Source organism: Xenia sp. Carnegie-2017, unplaced genomic scaffold, assembly GCF_021976095.1.
Source record: "Xenia sp. Carnegie-2017 unplaced genomic scaffold, XeniaSp_v1 HiC_scaffold_22, whole genome shotgun sequence".
Lineage (NCBI taxonomy): Eukaryota > Metazoa > Cnidaria > Anthozoa > Malacalcyonacea > Xeniidae > Xenia > Xenia sp. Carnegie-2017.
In genome coordinates, this window is record NW_025813485.1 from 11,629,834 (window position 1) to 11,650,124 (window position 20,291).

Below are 20,291 nucleotides of genomic sequence, written 5' to 3' on the forward strand. Positions count from 1 at the left end.
TAATTTAAAGCCTTTTTTTAACGTGATACCATTTTTTTTGGTGTTCACTAAATTCATGCAAGTTTGATCGTGATTATATGATTTGAAAAATACGAAGCTTTGATCTCTCATCTTAACAATAAGAAGCTGCCAATCTATATACAAGAAAAGGATCAAGTAAAGATACAGGCTCAGACACTGTTGAATGTTTTTAAGTATTTATTCTCTCTTTCGGAAACAAAAATAAATTTATTAATCGGCACCATGTTACTGATGTTAGTGATTTCTTTGACATATGCAAGAGTAGTCACGCTATGAATGTTTCAGAAAATTATGGTTTATACATTACCTGAGTACCAAGCGAAAGAGCAGGGTATGCCACTGGCTACACCTATTCCTAGAGCTAGCACGTGATTGGAGTTTTCATTCCATCATGTTATCATACCCTTTGATCTTCAACATCATCAGCAGGTCGCTCGGAAGAAGGTAAGATTGAAGAGGAACTGAGATGTTAAGTATGGGAATACATGATTTATGAAGAAAATAGAGCACATGAAGAGTTCGTGCTTATGAAAAGTTAGTGAGAAAACAATATACCTGTGACGTTACAACTGAAAAATTTTACTAGCAACAGTAAATAATTAGCAAAGCACAACGCTGTTCAATTCAGTTTTATGAACAAGTTGCATATCCAGTGTCGTGTTCTTCTTAGTAAGTTTCTCGTGCAGTTGCGGATCCAGCGTTAGTAAAAATAAATTATGGCTCCTTAATTTTGATTTCAAACTACTTTCAGAAAAACACTATTGGTTTTGAATTTCTAAAGAATATAATTTCCCCTATGGATGTGCTTCAAAGGGCTTAAAAATGTAAATATATGCTAAATTTGCCGCAGTAATTTATTTTGACTAACCCTTGATCCGCCACTGGAGAAAGTAGGCTACTTTCCCAAATACAAGAATCGAGAGCCATTCAATGCAGGCATTTATAGTCAAATGCAGGTTTACATGTTGTAAATCAATTGGTCGAGTAAACTATCATCCTTTCATGCACGTAGCCAGTGGTTTTGAAGTGATTTGGTTGAGAACACTTTGAGTAACAAAATAAAATAAAAAAAGAGCCAATAATCGATAAATAGCTTTTTGTACGAAGTCTTAAACCACCATCCTTTTAATGCGTTCTAATCTTTATTATTTGCCTTTCCCATAAAGACAACCTCTTCTCAACGATGGGGAGAGGGTTGGGGTGCTCGTTCGTACGTCTACGACAATAACCTTTTCCCAGGATGTGATTTTTGATGGTTTGTTATGACGTATTTTGGGATCAAACAAATGTCCAGGTAGCGGATGGAAATCATTTATTGAAAATGTATTAAAGTCGTATCATAATTATGCCATAATTAATTTGCTATGATGGCAATATGGCGGACGTGGAGGACGCTGAGAAAATTGTCACTGAAACTACTACAACTACCACTGAAAACAAGGACGATGTCGAAAAATCCACTGCTGACGAAAACATCGAACAAGATACATCTTCTTTACCGAAATCAAGTGAATCAAGCAGCAATCCTGCCTCAGATGCGCGAGCTTTGCTCGCAAATCTAATATCCCTTGTACAAAGTATTGAAACGGAGACTGGCGAACCAGATCATAAGAAAGTCGTGTACGAAGTCTTTGGCACGGTATGTGTACAAAATTTACGTGTGTACATTACGTGATGCCTTGACAAAAGTTGCTCAAAATTAGCGATTTCCCTTCCTGATATTAAGGAACAACTCATTGTTTCACTTGTGTTAAAATTAAGATGTAATTGTTACATTTATGGTTTATGACATATATATTTTTATAGCTTGTCGGTGGAAGCTTTGATTTGGAAATCAATTTCACCATAAACAATTCGCCCAATCTACTGATACTTTTGGAACTGCTTCAATACTGTAGCGCATCCTTGTCCGTAAGTATTAAGTATTATGTATGCATGATTGGTTATAGATGTGATATTGCTCGTCGAAGTATGTTTTTTTCGCCTCAAACGAATATTTGATTTAGTATTAGTTGCCGAAGGTAATGAAAAATAGATAATATTATTAATCACGTGAGATTTCGTCCTTGAAGCCCTCCAAAAGCAGCTATTTGGCAATTAGTTCTTGATTTCTTGACATACCCTGAAAACAAAGATTCTTTTTGCTGTGGAAAAGGCACTTCCGTTAGCATTTTTCCAAATTCTCCAAATTTATGTTTTATTTATGTTCTATTGTTGTTATATCAATTTGGAAGTTCAATAAAAAGTCAGCAGGTGTTTTTGTTGACACAAAGGATTCTTCATTCAAGCATACTTTCTGGCTATTTTAATTTATGAGAAATGTGATATATATTTGAGATGTATCTTATTAATGGGTGCTTCTGTCTTACATTAAGTGAAAGCCATTTTAAGCCATGTGAATTGAGTGATAATTTATGGTTCTTGCTCTTTTCTTGATGCTCCTATTGTGTGTGAGAATGCTTACTTGAGCCTTCCAAAAGTATTGTGCTTCTACTCTAAACTGCAGTTTGCCTTTATGCTTCATATGAATCTTTGAGAAGAAAAGTGGGATTGTTGTAATGATTTGCAATCATAGTTTAAGTTTCATTCAAATAACAAAATTACAGACATCTTTCTTTTGTTGCATTGCTATTGCCTGACATTAGTATTCAAATTTGAAAATGCCCTATTATCATTTGATTGGATAGTACGTGACTTTTATATTTATTCAATCTTGAAATGGGGTCTCACTTTCACACACTTTTAACATAATTAATCATGCACTTCTATTGTCCAAACACTTTATCAAAGAAATATGTTGTTGATTTCAATGTGTATATGTTGGCTTGCATCCTTATAGTAAGGTCTTTCCAATTAGGTTGAAATCCTTGGATTTCTCATCTCCATTCTCAAACGAAGCATAACCAACCTACAAATATGTACAAGCATTGGATTAATTGAGCGTATTCTGCAACGATTGCCTAATGAAATTGATGTTGTTGCAGGTTTGTAACCATACAATTGCATATACTTGTCAAAATCCTTTATTTCCAGGCATCATTAGTGTAGCCAGCCTGTAAGTTTGGTCAAGCTTTGAAAGATCAAGATTATTATTTCTTTATAAATCTGTTGTTTTCGTAGTGAGACATAAATCTGTTGTTTCATAGTGGTTTGCTTGCATTTTCTACTTTTTCGCCTCTTGGCAATTTTTCCTAAACTAATTTTCTCGAAAGGCTCGACTTATATGTTTTATTTTATTCCTTAGACAAATTCATTGAGCTGTTGGGTGTTCTTGCCGCGTATAGTATAACTGTTAAGGAGTTGAAAACACTATTTGCCGCTTTGCATGGGAAACAGGGACGATGGGTAAGTCTTATCGCTATTGTGTTATGGATTCTACTGTTTTTGACGAAAATAGAAGTTGCGCACAGTCGTTACGAACGTGGTAAAACAATAAAGTTATTGTATGCGACACTTGATAATTTCCAATGGTTATTGAAATTGTTACATTTTGAGTAACAATTGAAGTTGACTCGAACCTAAGCCTCCGTTCGTCTAACCCTTATCAATTTCAATGTTTTATACATAGCAAAAACAATATTGGTTACAACGTAGTGGTCAGGCGTTGTGCAACGTATCTGTTTCTACGCATACGTATTATCTGGCCAGCGGTGCTGGTATACTGACATGCTCAGTACGAGAAATATTGTTGGGATAAAAGACAGTTAAATTTTCAACAGTAGCTACATTTCAGGAAGCTAAATCGCAGCAAAGTTTAGTTGTGTATTTACAATCGAAACAACTGGATCTCATCTCGTGATTTACTGTCTTTCAGAGCTGTTTGTGATGACTATGCTTGTAACGATGTCGTGAAACTTTAGTGTCCATTCTGTGCAAAAATATATGCAACGCCGGATTAGCAGATCGCAGCATGAAACATCGTTGAAACATTTTAAGGAAATTTACTCGCCCTGATAATGATCGGGTGTTGTTTGACCGGTTTCTATAATACAATGAGTCATATTAGTATTAAGAAAGAATTTTAATTAAGTAAGCCATAACTTTGCACAAGAGAGACACAATTATTTTCTTACGTATTCAAGTGTCTTTAATACCATCAATTTAATCGCATGAAAAATATCTAAGTGGCTATGCCACCGAAACTCGCTGGTTCTTTGTCGAAGGATTTTTTCAAACTGCATATTCAATGCTGTGTCATGCACTTTCGTTTTTCTAGCCAAAGCATGCTGCAAGACTGTTGAAGGTGTTAAGGGTGCTGCCAGAACGTCGCGGACCTGACGTCTACTTTGATTTCACTGGAAATCAAGGAGCAGTAAGTAGATGCTTCATTTAAAAATACTATATTGTTCTGTCCAGTCTCTGGACATGTATACACAGTTTTCATGAAGTACTTGCTATATTCAGTCGTTTCGTTTCAAGAGCTTGATCGATTACTAGTGATAGAAAATTAGCAAATTGGTAAGGTACGAGGTATTTTTCTGTACAAGTTCTACAGTACAAGACAGTTCTTGTGATCAAACTTCATGCTTTTGGTGAGAGAAAAGTTTATAAAGAAAGTTGTCATAAAATGACCATCTATAAAAGATGCCTTGCTTAAATTAAAATGACTGTGATATTAAATGAATTGAATGAAGGTGTATTTAAAACATGTAAATTTTTTCACGTTTGTCTGCACGATTCAATTTTTCTACCAAAGATCATTACGTAATCCCCGGTAACCATTTTTGTTGGAAAAATTACAATAAGCCCTAAGCCTTTTTCCATGGGGGGACGGTTTACAATCGTTGAGGTTAATGTGTGGACTATGTTAGGATGCAATGATCTGTTAACACTTCACTGTTAAATATACGCGGGTGGGTCTTATACGCCGTGGGAGGGGGGAGGGAGGCTTTTATGTGGAGTTAGGTGTCACGATTGTATTTGACCAATGACCTAGAACACAATCTACTAGATATCCGACTCTGTCAAAATTCTATTGTTACGGGTTAGGCAAGCCGCCATCTTGAAAGGTGGCCTAACTGACAATATTTACGATTAATATCTGCTTTTCCCGAGTTGATATGCAGTTACAAAGTTGATAAGTTGATAGTCTGGCTGGGTTTTTGAACTGTTTTTTAGCTTATTTTTATTTTGAGTTTTGCTTTTTCCACCTTTAAAGATGGCGTAGTTGCCTTACCTTGACACGGTAGAGGATTGGGTTCTAAATCATTGTGGTAAACGTATTCAAAAAAGGCATTATGCACGGGGCTGTTATCGGCGGAGGTTTACGTTATTCTATGTCACCGATTGGATCTTGCTTTTCAATGTATCACAGTCATAGCAAGACCTCGAAGTCTTTAGGTTAAGTTTTTTGTTTAAGGTATTGTACGTTTTAGGCCATTACTGTACCACCTATTGCTAAGTGGCCTCACCAACCTGGCTTTACATTTTCAACATGGGTGTGTCTGGATGGTTCGGTTATTACGAACGCCGAGAAATGTCGACCTTACTTATATTGGTAAGTAGTGTTTGTGCGGTGTATTTGAATGTGATTCTCATGTCGGTTAAAACACCTTAACTCTTTTCAAAAACTCTTTGTACTGGTGTGCCATAGCTGATGCTCTCACGTAGATATAATTTTGCACTGAGTATTTCAAGCAATTGTGTATTGCAATAGATTTGGCAACAGTTTGAAGAAAATTAAATTTTCTACCTTTGGATGTATGCAATGCAACAACCAAGGACAGGTCCGTAAATAGAACCTTAATTGGGGAGAGTTATTCATAAATTCAGAAATCATTCGGGTACATATAAATATATGAATAACTTCTCTCCTCCCTCGTACATTTGACGCTCTAGTTACGGCCATGAAGGGATCAACTATACTTTGTCGCTCTGTAATTTAAAAAAATGAGCTAACTGGGTATGCTCGGTCCTCTGGAATCCAGATTTAAGTGCGTGGGAATCATTTTCTAGATAGGTTTGTAAATTCGTCAATTTTTCCTTTTAGCTTTCGCACTGGAAAAGGAGTTGGTTATTCAGCGCATTTTTCTGGTCCGATGCTGGTGATCGAGTCCGCTGTTCGTCAAAGCAAACGTGAAATACGCTACGTTCGCCATCTTGTCGGTCATCAGTTTTATCCTCAAAAGGTGAATTTGTCTAACCTCCATTCCTCCATTTTGTACTTTGAAAAACGTCCGTCAATGATCGTTGGTCGTACATTTATGATGTCATTATCAATATGTATAAATAAGGCAGCATTAACTATTCACCAATGTCCCCCTTATTTGTAGTATATAATTGACATTTTGCCCGCCCGAGATTCGAGTAGACTCGTAATCTTAAATAGCTATATAGCGTATTCAAAGGTATTCAACTAAAATAATTTTATTCACGATTTGTTTTACAAGGAAACGAGAGTACCCAGCCTATTTCGGGACTATTATTTTTCTATGTAGGCCGTTTCGCTCTACACAGATTGAATATAAGCCATGTTGAATTTCCACGGGGGTGAAAATCTTTTGTGTAATTATGCATCTTAAAACATCAAGTGGTATTTTTATACACTTAGAAAATTCTACTCAATAGTTTTCCATTTTTCCTAATGTGCCCACCGACCGTTGTTGTTTTCTTTTCTCATTTTACGTTTTGTCAGCTATATAAATTAAATTAAAACACTAAATTGTCTTGTTGGAGTATGGTATTTTCGAGCTTTCTTCCAGATTTTATTCGAAAGTTTGCTTGTATGACAACAAGGCTAAGTATCTTTCACGTTATTTTGACCATGTACATAAAATAATTTCTTATAGCAAGGACTTCCTCTAGAATTTTTCTTTATTTTAATACATCATATCCCATGATGCATTAGATGGATCATGTGATCTTTTGGATATGTTCTGGAATGTTAAGTTACTTCTTAGTTTTATAAGCTCAAAGAAGGCAAACGTTGCTGTCTTGCTCGTTATTCTATGTTTGAATAAAATTTTTGACATTTAGCACCTTTTTATTCATCGCAAGTACAGATGCTTTTCAAACGTCGGTCACTGTCGAGTGGGAACTTGGAACTGGGCGCATTTAACGTTTGTGTCATCTTTTTTCTTTTAGTGGTTCATGTTAACCATCGTCCATACCTACAGTCGTTTTCGTTCGAGCGAAGTGAAATGTTATGTTAACGGTGAACTTGTTTCTGGCGGTGACCTGACGATGGCTCAAACCAACGAGGTAAATTCTTTGCAATGTTTTAGAAATGCATGTAAACTACGTATGTATTTCTATTATTCGTCGCTCAATATTCACACACAAACACGTTCAACTACGAAGCCACATTACAAATTCAGAAGTCGAAGCATAACACGAATTGCAAACGTCCCATCACATCTAAAGCAATATTATATAATTCCGAAAAACTCGTAACTGATTTTTCCGTGTTTTTTGTTTGCTCACTAAAGGAGTCTGTTGATGAATAAGCATTGATTCCATTTTAGTGTTCGTGTGAGTTGTGTCTGTACGTTTAAATGAAAGAGAATCGTCCTCGTTAATGTTTCGGAAAAATGCCATACTATCTTCATAGTTCAACCAGTCGGACCTAATAGTATTTTATGCTTTCTAAGGACTGTGTTGGGGGTAATAGAGGATAATCTTGTGCAACATGATTGATTATATCAATCGTTGCATTTTATATAAAACGTATATACCGAAAATTTTCATTATGTGAATCAAGCATTTTGTCAAATGTATCAAATCTGAATCGTAATAAGGAAGAAATTTTCCTCATATAGTCCAAATCATTTTGTCCAAATCGTAGACTAAAATGGATCCGTGAGTCGTCTTTATTTTTGAACCTCTGTACATATTTCACATTTTATTGCAATTCTTTAAGCCTCTGGACAAATGCTATATTGGCAGTTCACCGAGTGCGGACGAAAAGAGCGTGTTTCGTGGGCAGTTGGGCGCTGTTTATCTTTTTACTGATGCGCTGTCATGGCCTGTTATTCAGGCAGTTTATCATCTCGGACCTGGCTATAAGGTGTGTCATCTATCAATGGGTTTACTTTCGTATTTATTTTTTCATGTTTGTGCAATCATGTATTCAAATATGCTACGATTTATGACAAAAAGCGGGAGTGTTTCTTTGGCAAGGACAGTCAAAATTAGATCGTGTGGTTTTATTTTGTGTGTGTGTTTCGGGGGTGGGGAGGCATTGGGGCGGTGTTGTGTGTACTTTTTGTTCTTTTTAATATTTACAAATGGTTACACATGGAAAATTCGATTTTTTCTGGGCAGCACTGTGCAAATGGGGAATAAAATCTTTATTAAGCTCGCTAGCACAGTTTTTTTTATCAGATACAGTAAAATCCATGCAATTACTTGATTACAACGTAGCAGGAGATGAGCGATACAACTCAGATGATTTCTTGCTTTTTTAATGTAGATTTTTCACTTTTTTTCTGATTTTTTACACTCTTCAAACAGATATGTGCTCGGTTGCAGATTTTTACACTGCTGTATTAGGCATTAAATACGCTGAAACCCACCAATCACAGCCGTTAATTTCGCGGTATAGTGCTAAGTCGTCATAAGGAAAGCAGAAAATTTCTTCACTGGTATTTCGTATATCTGAAACATGAATGAAATATATGCCAAAACGAGTTTTCGAACCATAATAGACATAAACAGGACGCTTTATACAAATAAGAAACACACAGCATACAAAATTAAAATGAATATTTCATATGATTTATCACTTCAAATGATTGAAACATTGTATAGGAATATTTTGGATATTATAGTGAAATCATAAAATAGTGAAGTAGTTTTTTTTTATTGCATTATGGAAAACATATTTCGACATTTGTATTATCGCTGAGGTGTATTTGCTCGATAAAAATTAGAAAAGAATCCCTTATGATACTTTATGTTATTCTATTGAACTCGTGGTTGGAAGGATTTTTCTTTACCTTCAAGAGATTATCAAGCGTTCATTTTTTGTAGAACAAATTCAAATTTGAGTATGAAGTCGACACGCCATTGAATGAACTAGACAGAAAGGTACAGACTGCCATTTTACCGTCATGTGGTCTGTGAAAATGTGGTAAAAACTGACTATTGATTTACTTGTCAACAAGTCAAACTAAGAAATATACATGTTTGTTTATTGAGATCGTTCGTTTTACGATTTAGCTACGATTGCTGTGTTTCCGTCATTGCAATAATGATTTGGAAGAATTTTTTAGAGTTAATGTTTTTGCGTTTGAAACAGTTTATAACATGCAACGTGGTGTGTAATTTTTTTGTCACTGTCTTGCTTTGGTGAGCTGAGTCACATTAAACGTATGTTAATGATTTAATCTAGGCTCTGTACGATGGTAAACTGGCCTCGTCTATCATGTTCACATACAACCCGAAAGCCTGTGACGGGCAGTTATGTGTTGAATCGTCGCCTGTTACGAACGCTTCTTATTTTTGCGAGTCTCCTCATGCGTTGATGTTAGAAGTATGTTGTTAATATAATGCATATTGTATCATTGAGTCACGTAATAACACAACTTTACTGTGTATAATGCGTTATCTTTCCGCCATGTTCCTATCAAGCGGGAGGGAGTGTAGCATATACTATCAACTCTGTTGCTTTTAAAGTGCTCCTGTCAGCAAAATGTTTTATTTGCGATATTAAATTTAAATGTGAGATGTAACTTATTAGAGACAAAAATTTTTAGTTTTGTTTTTGATGGACCTTGTCCGTCGTCAAAAAAGTCTGGAACGAATTACTTTTGTAAGTCTGGAACGAATTACTTTTGTAATTACTTTTTTACGTCATGTATGGGACTCGTTAATATTAAATAGACATAAACCGAACTACCTTGGATGACATCAGAATTTCGTTGTATCCAGGCTTTATACCACGACGGACAAGGTTCATTGAAAGGCAACTTAAAACCGCCATAACAAGATGAAGATTTGATCGAATTTAAAATTTTTTCACCTATATGTTAACATCACACCTAGTTTTAATAACTCTAGAAAAAGTTTTTTCTGGCAGGGCACTTTAATAGAGCCTTGCAATCAGGTTTTCTTATCTAATTAAAGCTGAGTATACCGGTGAAAAAAGTACAATGCATACATGAATTGATAAAATATTCACAGTCCTCCATTTTTGTTATATTTTGTTGAACAATGAGGAGACAAAAATGCATATTTTGTCCACAATGTATGCTTACGAGTGATAATGTAGTGTTTTCTTACACTGTACCTCCCTTTTCATACACTGAACGTCCTCTTACACTGTACGTCCCTCTCCATACACTGTACCTCCTTCCTTCTCTTACACTGTACCTCCCTCTTCAAACATTATACCCTCCTTCATATATCGTACCTCCTTCTCCAAACACAATACCCTCCTTCATACACTGTAACTCGATCTCCATACGCTGCACCTGCTTCTTATACACTGCACCTCGTTACTTATACACTGTACTTTCCCCATCTCCATCCTCATCCTCCCTGTTTATCCCCAAACTACAAGACAAACGAGGTAATTATAGCTATCTTACTTATATATTTTAGGGAGTTCAAGCCGTTGTCACCCAAACTCTTCAAACAAGCTTACATTCACTTGGCGGTGTGCAGGTAGACTATGATATGACCGAGTTTATGTTCACTCCGCGATATATTAATATACAAGCGATTTTACGGTCACTTCACTATGAGCAGATAGACCACCATATGACTTAGCTTTTAGTCTCTTGACTGTGTTCAGGTGACCACTCACTATGAGTAAACTGCGATTTATAAAATAAAATCAGCAAAGCGCGTGCTCTGATTGGTTGATGCCCGTGTTTGGATCAGGCCATCCAAATACGGCCAAATTGAAAGTGTTGTCTTCAGTATGCTGTCGTGAGAATTTTCAACGTACCTGAAAACAAAGACGATAGTTTGCTTAAATTTACTTGGAGTGCATTTCTAGCCTATTAAAGGCAAACTTAGATAAAGATTCATGATTTTCCCAAACTTTCAAAGTCAGTAACCTCGCTGTAATTCAACGTTTTCGTGGTTTTGATTTCGTTGTGTACTAAATTTAACGGCTTCGTTCACTTGGAACTGTTGGGAAAATGTAGCTTTCATATTTCCGTTCACTGAAATAAAGCTTACAACACTACCCTCTGGTTGTTATTTTATAAAACAATTACTAAACGGTTTATAGTGTTTAGATGGCTTGATCCAAACATTTGGGAATGTTGCTCACTCGCCGAGTAAAGAAAAACGGTGCAAGACACTCACCTTCGGCTTTAAATATATTTGGCTTTGTATAGTTTTACCATAAAGTTGCCGTGATTTTAATTTCACTGGTGCTCTTCATATTTATTTGGGGAATGTGTTTGCAACACACACGTCATTTTACTTTATGAAGTCAATCACATATTTTGTTTCGATAGATTAAAGTGATTAATGTGTACCAGTGAGACTTTAGAATACACAAACCTAGCGATGAATCGTCCTCGTAAAACAGCATGAATTTTTTTGTAGATGCTGTTTCCTCTGTTCGCTCAACTGGATTATATTCATGCAGAAAAGAGGGAGGACCGTGAAGCCGATAGAGACATATGGTAATTTCTGAGTATTTGATTTATCGTTGTAACAATGGAAATGAAGCAGTGGCGGGGTGGGTGGGGTGGTGTCGCAGGGGGTGGTGGTGAGAGTGAACTGTGCGCACATAGTATTGTTGAAGATTTCCTGGCTTGTATGTATTGCGTTGGTGTTTTGAACTCCTGATTTTACTTAAAATTCATTCTATGATGAAATGCATTGTCACTCGAGCTCCTAATCCTACTAGATTTTGGAACCAAAGTTGAAATCCTTTTCTTTATGCAGGAGTAACCTTAAAATTTTCATGGGTGAAATATTACACCATTTGTTCATCATTAGAGAACATAGAATTTAATTGAATGCCCGATGTTTTTTTAACGATGAGCAACTGGTGTGCAGATTATACTGATCTTTATAAAATCATATTTGCAACCCATTTTAATCCGAACCATTAATCGCCACCATTCTCTACGTCATTCTCTACTTCAATTTTCTTTCTAGCACGCTGCTTCTTTCCCTCCTTTGCGACTTCTTGAAGAACTCGGAGACAAGTCAGCAGCAAATGATTCAAGGAAGAGGATTCAACGTTGTCAGTTTCTTATTGGAGAAGGTACTTTTGCATGATGTATGTAACGTGCTGTTACTTTGTATTTGCTTCACTTAGAAGCTTGCTGCTGTTGCTTCCCATCGCCAAAGTACGGATACTTAAAAATATGTTCACCTCAAATGCCGTACTAAGTCTGTAGAGCCTCCATTGTGGGAAAAAAAAACACAGAAAAACTAAATGCATTAACTGATTATAAAGTCAGTTTTCATGACATCTTAATGTCATCTTTTAGTGCGCTGATGTTGCCATACTTACAGAAGAAGCCTCGGATTATTTACTGTCATTAACAAGGTATAACATACTTCACAACAATATTATTTTAGTGCACGAAAGCACGAAACTTGGAGACGTCCACTCTTTCATTGTGTCGATTTCGTTCAGTCTTCAAAAGTAACGATACGTGTTATTTTCTTAAGGTTTTTACTTTTGCAACCGAGAAAAAGCCCACTGATTGGCACATTGCTTACCAATGTAATATTCAATGCTAGATTGTGGATAAACACACCGTTTAAGGTATAACGTAAAGACCGTTAATGTAATATATGATTTAATTGATTCACATCGACTAAACTTTGTTTTACCTACCTTCACTCCGTTTTACCAGCATTCGCTCCGTTTGAGAAGTTGTTCATTTTCATTATAGGTTCAGCTTCACTTGTTCAGTGTATTTGCTACGGATCTCATCACCAATCCTGGTTGTCCAGATCTGATGCGTCGGGAGGTCGGAGTGAATATGTTCATCGACATGTTGCGCACGCACTACTGGGTGGTTCCACCTGAAAACATCCCGATACCAGGTTAACTTTATGATGCGTTTACTCGTGTGTACCTTCAAATTCACACGAATAGAGCCTTGTCATCTTTGGTCCCCTGTTATACATAAAATAATATAATTTGAGATATTTCTGTACCCTGATTGGTTGATTGCAGTGCAGTTTATCTGTAATTGTACTGTGAAATGTGTAATTGCAGTGTTGAAAAACTGAAATTGCACTGTAAATACTGTAACCTGATTGGCTGAAAAACAGCGAAAGCCAAACAAACTCCTTTTCAGTTCAAAAAAAAAAAACAAAAAAAAATGTATACATGGCGGCCGTTGTAAGAAAACAAAGATTTCCACAATTGTAATCGTTTGAAATTCAAGGACTACGCAAAAGAATGCAAAAAATAAAAACGAAACAGCAAGTAATGTTTTTAACAGTTAGGCTGCGTAACGAGGCTTTTGTGAAACGATAGAGAGTAGCGAAGCGAGACAGAGTTAGACCGGACAGTCAAGAAATGTCTCAAAGTATATCATTATTAGTACTATCATTTTTAAACTCACTCATGCATGTTTATCCGTTATTGCACTCTGAAAATATACTTTATCACATTTACAAATTGAATGTTACTCGGCTTTAGTTACAGATGATTTCATTGTTTGTAATAACCTTATTATTGTTTCACTAACCTAAGAATTGTTGAACTAACTAAGCTACTGATTGTTTCATTAGGCTAATAATTGTTTCACTGACATAATTGTTTCACTGACATAGTTGTTTCGTTAACTTAATTATTGTTTCATTAACCTAATGATTTTTATTGATGTAATGAGTGTTTCATTAACCTAGTGATTGTTTCATTAACCTAATTATGGTTTCACAAACCTAAGAACTTTGAACTAACCTACTGATTTCTTCATTAACTTAATAATTGTTTCACTGACATAATTGTTTCGTTAACTTAATTATTGTTTCATTAACCTAATGATTTTTTTTGATGTAATAAGTTTTTCATTAACCTAGTGATTGTTTCAATAACCTAATTATTGTTTCACAAACCTAAGAATTTTGAACTAACCTACTGATTGCTTCATTAACCTAATAATTGTTTCGCTGACATAATTGTTTGTTATCTTAATTTTTGTTTCATTACCTAATGATTCTTTTATTTATTTAATGATTGAATGATTAAACAATCATTAAGTTTCATTAACCTAATGATTGTTTCATTAACCTAATGATTGTTTCATTAACCTAGTTATTGTTTCATTAACCTAATGATTGTTTCATTAACCTAATGATTGTTTCATTGATCGTTTCATTTTCCGTTAAAGATGTGCTAAGGCCAAGCAAAGAAGAGTTGCTTTCACTGCGTGCTTTTATATTGGTTCTGGTGAAGCAAATGATCATTCAGGTATGTCCATGGATAAACATTGTGATTGGTAATGTGCCATAAAGTGTAGGCGCAGGACTTTTGTTTATGTATACATCTATCCTTAGAATAGCATGTGATAAGCTGTTTTTTGTAATCTTGCCAGTGAAAGAGTTTAAAAAAGCTCGATCATATATGACTCGTCTGTTCTGTTGTCCCCTTAAAAAGTCAAATAGCCCTGCATACGAGCTAGAAAATTATATAATGCATATAAGAAACAGAATTTGATGATAATTATGTACAGCTTTTTGGTACTAAGACCTGGCAGTGACTGTTAAGACAGATAAAATGTTTTCGGTGAAGTTTACCAAATACCGTTTCTCGGAAACAAACATTTATATTTTCTCGGGTGTATGAACTTTGTATTGAATTTAAGCCAGTTTGTGTTAATTTTGGAGAGAAGTCAATTTTACATTCAGCGCTACAAAGTTTCATTTGATTTAGGGAGATCTCATCGAGGATCATGAATTGGAAAGTATATTTTGCTATCTCTGCATAGTCAAAGAGGTTTGTGTAACGTCAATATTTCGTAGTTACGTTGACCGATTAATCGTCTCAGTTCTTTAAGCTGCAACAATCTGGGCACTTCTCATCTCGTGAAAAAAAACTACTATTGTTAGAGGTACATCCATTTCAATTGCTTTTCAAGCAAAGGCGATTCTAGTTTTGGTCGTTGAAAACATTTAAAGCGAAGATTAAGTGTGTTTTCGCGTCTGTTTTTTTCTCGCGGCCTTTGATTGCATGTAATAGCTGTCTGAACTTTAAAAGCAAACAGGGATGAATTTAGGGAAGTTGCGAGGAGGGTGTTCACCCTCTACTAGCCTTGGCTACATGGAGTGTCGGAAAGGTACCAATTTTCCTACTAAATACCAATATACCAAACAATTAGCCAAAACAATTGTTATTAATGATTTTTTCAATTTCAAAAATCTCCCAATCATAATAGAAAGCAAACAAGTAGCCACCAAAATCTAATCCGAACTTGACCACCACCCCTCCCCCTCGCGCAAAAAACTATTGTGGATCCTATCCCTGACAGCAATCAACTATATTTCAGGAAGAGAATGTGGTGGACATCTTACAGTTCATCCTTGATCTTATGTGCGAGAAACCAATGGCAATAATTATGGCTCTTGATCGTCTTGAAGGCATTAGGTAAATACGTTTACATGGTTTCAAGCGATGAACGTGAAATTGCGTTTCTCGATTTTACCTAGATTAAGGTATCCTCTCTTTTCCACAGGGTTTTACTACGTTTTTTGTCAGCGGCTGATGAAGCTGTGAGGATATACAGTTTGAAGCTGATTGGTGCTTTCTTGCGTTACTGTCCCATGCAGTAAGTTCTTACAGTATATTTGAACAAATGCGGTTGTGAGATGCGGTAGATTCCCCGTTTAAAGCGTAAAACGGGAAGAGGAAGCGCTTTTGACGTCGAAATAAGTGGAGGTTTTTCATCTTTCTTAGTCTTGGCTAGATAGGGGTGCAGGAGCGGGTGATATTCCCACTAAATACTAATATGCCAAACTATTTGGCAAAAGCGCATTTAATATAAACGACAAGTTTTTTGAAAATAGACATGTTTCGACATCTCATGATGCCATCTTCAGTATGAGTAAAATTATAATTATTTCACTCATACTGAAGATGGCATCATAAGATGTCGAAACGTGTCTATTTTCAAAAAACTTGTCGTTTATATTAAATGCGCATTAGCAATAGTGCTTTTACGAAATTATTTGGCAAAAGCAATTGCAACCCTCGAAGTTTGCCTCGGTACTCGGCAAGCCGAAGGAAATGCCGAGGCAAGTTATGATTTTCATGGTTTCGCCTCGGCAAAAAATACCGAAGTGCTCAATCTACAGCATCTATTTGTTTATGCGGGTTTTAACTTGGTCATCATCTTAGAAGTCAAACAATATTCAGTGAACAAAAACTGCAAGGAAACTTTGCATGTCAATGAATCCAATCTCCCGTCATCATAACTTTTGTCTTATATCGTACATGGGGCAAATGCCAATGAGTGGCAAATAAAATTACGATGGAAATCAAGGTTATTTTAGTGTGTGCTTCGGCCAAAGTGCCGAAGCCTTGCCGAGGTAAACACGAAAATTGATTAAACACGTTGGCGATTTATTGCCCTGGTAAAAATACTCGAGGGTTGCAATTGTGATCAACGTTTAATTTAATTTCGAAAATCTCCCAATCATAATAAAATCTAATCAGAATTAGAGCCCCTCTCCCCCAATTGCCTTTGTGGATCCATCCTTGAACTAGTGTACATCACAAATAACTGGTTGTCAGCTAAATATAAGAATAGCTGCGTGTACATTTTATGAAATATTTTCGTCTTAGAAAGAAGATCAGTATTGTCGAGGAATATGCTATTTTTTCTTACATTGGGGAAAAATTGAAGCAGTTTGAGCTCACGCTTACGTCTTATAACGCACTTTATGAGGTAATGAATTCATCTTGTTTCGCAGCTAGATCGTGATTGCACGTGCATGCATGTGTACAGGGATCGAGGAAGATCGATAATTAGAGGGAGGGGTGATATTTATTTTTTTATGATCTACTTTGTTACATTCTATTGGAATCAATTGTGATAGAGGATCAAAACAATGATCAATCTATGAATATAAGTTGCCCCCCCCCCTTGCGAACCCTGATGTATCAACGTTAGCTCAGTTACATGCTTTAGCGTGATATGATAGTTGGTCATGGACTTGAAAGACATACTTTTTCAGTTTGTTGTAAATTTTCTGTTGAATAGGGATCTGAAATTTCCCACTCATGCCTGGGAATGTATTATTCGGCACGTACTTTTGGTCTTAAGCGAACGTTCGACAATAATTTGAGAGAAAGAATTTGGGGTGTGGGGAATAAGGATATGAGGTGAATGCGGTTGTAGGGGTGTGGCCTATTTGGTTTTCGTTTGGAAATTTGGAGACATTTCCTAAAATATTTTGTAATCGTTGTGTTAATCCAACCTCGCTATTTGATAGACATAGATTTCATCAAGCTGGGGTGTGTGTTGAGTATCGATTATTGGGGTGGGGCATATTCATATGTTTGTATTGTATTGTCGTTTAGTTTCATAACAGTTCTTTTAGAACTATTGGGTTAGTGTTCTGTGCTTAAAACAGCTCTTTTAAGAACTATTAACTTTTACTATTCACCATGGTATTTGCAATCGTCAGAACGATTTTCAGACTTGTCACCACGACAAAGTCTCTATTTTATTAACATATGTGTATTTCAACTCCCCAATCATCAATCTTACGCCCCCCCCCCCTTATTTCAAGGGGCTTTTTTCGAGGCTTTTTTAACCGCTCTCGTGGCTGTAATAGATACATGTTTGTACTAACATAAAAATCCTACTCCTTGCTAAATCTTAGCATATTGTCATATGAGGATAGTTGCCGAAGCAGTGCATTAAAATTCATGTTTATTTATATAACAGTCTTAACCGATGGCGTTAAATTTATGAACGACCTCTTATTTTGGTAGTCAACTATTTGAGGGTTTTTGTGAGAACATTTTCTTGCATCTAGAAGTGGATGTGCTTTAATTAACTTTATTTTCTTTGCACGATGCTAATTTTATGTCAAATGTTGCATCAGGCAGTTTCCAGTTGTTCGTTTGTTTTATTCAGGTTTTGACTGGACGAGTGTACAAGCAAATTCGTTTTGATCGCCATCCAGATCCAGACTCTACATACATGCTTACAAATCCAGGTAACCGCTCGAATCGTTGTTCTTGGGGCTATTTGTGGATGACGAAACAGTGCGTGGGATTTTTTTGTAAATTTCTACGGCGTTTGTTAATGCTCAACAATCCGCTTTCGCTTTTTTAAACCATTTACGTTTTGCGAAGACTTCTTTTCTTTTAATCTTGAGAAAAATTACAGAGAAAGAACCAAGATTCTTGGTCACAGCTGTCCAATTTCTTGCCTTTATCTGCAAACTTTAAACCTTTTTGAAACCCATTCGGAAAACCGTACACTACAACTTTAGTTTTGGGACTGTTTTTATGATTCACCTATTGGAAGGGGATGCTCCCTGAGACATAGCTCTCAATACAGAAAACTTAGGGAGTTTCAAATTTGTATCATGTATAAAATTCATATCCAAATTACGTTTTGGGTTTTCACTATTCGAATCCAAACGTACCGTGCGAGTCTGTATCATACCACAACACTGCTGTTTCGCTCACTACGACCTTGCATGCAACGTTTGAGATTTAGAGAATATGTATGTAGATCGTTCATGTTAGCTCAGTCCTGAGAAGAACTGTTGGTGGTGGTGTCCAATGACATTTTGACATCCTTAGTGGTTGTCATCAAAGCAATACTAACACCAACCATCAACACCACCATCAACGTTCAACCACCAACACTACCATCAACGTTCAACCACCAACACTACCATCAACGTTCAACCACCAACACTACCATCAACGTTCAACCACCAACACTACCATCAACGTTCAACCACCAACACTACCATCAACGTTCAACCACCAACATTACCATCAACGTTCAACCACCAACACCACCATCAACGTTCAACCACCAACACTACCATCAACGTGCAACCACCAACACCACCATCAACGTTCAACCACCAACACCACCATCAACGTTCAACCACCAAAACCACCATCAACGTTCAACCACCAACACCACCATCAACGTTCAACCACCAACACTACCATCAACGTTCAACCACCAACACCACCATCAACGTTCAACCACCAACACCACCATCAACGTTCAAACACCAAAACCACCATCAACGTTCAACCACCAACACTACCATCAACGTTCAACCACCAAAACCACCATCAACGTTCAACCACCAACGTTCAAACACCAACACCACCAACGTCACCATCAATTACGACGACGACGATGAAGACGATGAGGACCAGAGCGACGGTAGTGGTGGCGACTACGGCGAAGGCAACGACAACAGACAACAACATTAACAGTCCATCCCAGGACTCAAGCAACTTGGACGATCATTATCTATTCATACTTGTAACGATAATTTAAGGTCTATGTTACTCTTAGCGCGTGTTATTCGTTACTTTAGGTTTTATTCCTGTCATGATCGAACTTATTCTTGACAAAGACAAAAGACATTGCGGGGAGAGTGCGACGAAAGATGAAGATAATAAACACCACAAGATTAACATTAAAAGGGTTTTTCTGTCGGACCTGATGCTTCTATTAAACCATAACCAAAACAATTGCAGGTAAATGGATGTCAATGGATTTGTTTAGATGTCAAGATCATCAAACTCGCAAACTAACGTTGCTGATGAATTGAAACGTTGAGATTCACAGCGTCATTTGGTTAATTCAACGATTATGTTTTAGCAGTTCTTCAGAATTACCTAGGCTATTGTCGCCATTTATCTTGGGAATTACGTTGTACAAGAAATTACATATTTTCGGGTCTGTTGTTCAATGATAAATGGGGAAAGTGACCGTGAACTCAGATTTCACTTTCTTACGACTTGTTTGTGTTACCCACTTAATTTTCTTACTCTTTCCCAAAATTTTCGACGTTTGTGTTAGTTTGCAAACAATTTAATGAAAACATCTGTTTGTAAAAAATAATCGATTGTCAAAAATGTTTCTGAGCCAAACAAAACGCGCCATTTTTACGAAAGTGACGCTTCCCTTATAATAGTAATAAATAACGAATAGAGTATTTTCACTGGATGCTATTTTTGTGGGAAAAGCTCTATTGTGATAATGATTTTTGTTTTTGCAGTCGCGTATTCAAATTCTCATAAAATATCATATGAAATCACTGCGTTTTCAGTTTTAAATTATGCTACTAAATGTAATTTATTATAATATTAATATTTTTATTATTAATATTCAAAATTATGCTGCATT

The 20,291-nt window shown here is 36.3% G+C and overlaps 1 protein-coding gene across 1 annotated transcript in view; it reads left to right on the plus strand.

The window, feature by feature from the left end:
* Positions 1-1,359: 1,359 nt before the first annotated feature.
* The window catches only part of LOC124445354 (neurobeachin-like), a 57,481-nt gene continuing 38,549 nt past the window's right edge, over positions 1,360-20,291 (plus strand). Inside the window, 24 exon segments of the mRNA XM_046996073.1 lie at positions 1,360-1,660; positions 1,828-1,932; positions 2,879-3,005; positions 3,266-3,366; positions 4,238-4,333; positions 5,397-5,518; positions 6,011-6,149; positions 7,105-7,221; positions 7,880-8,026; positions 8,992-9,048; positions 9,353-9,493; positions 10,564-10,626; positions 11,524-11,603; positions 12,085-12,193; positions 12,423-12,481; positions 12,607-12,703; positions 12,834-12,987; positions 14,286-14,365; positions 14,828-14,890; positions 15,441-15,538; positions 15,627-15,719; positions 16,736-16,838; positions 18,036-18,117; positions 19,477-19,639. Coding sequence (XP_046852029.1) covers positions 1,397-1,660; positions 1,828-1,932; positions 2,879-3,005; positions 3,266-3,366; positions 4,238-4,333; positions 5,397-5,518; positions 6,011-6,149; positions 7,105-7,221; positions 7,880-8,026; positions 8,992-9,048; positions 9,353-9,493; positions 10,564-10,626; positions 11,524-11,603; positions 12,085-12,193; positions 12,423-12,481; positions 12,607-12,703; positions 12,834-12,987; positions 14,286-14,365; positions 14,828-14,890; positions 15,441-15,538; positions 15,627-15,719; positions 16,736-16,838; positions 18,036-18,117; positions 19,477-19,639 — 2,660 coding nt within the window. The 5' untranslated portion in view covers positions 1,360-1,396.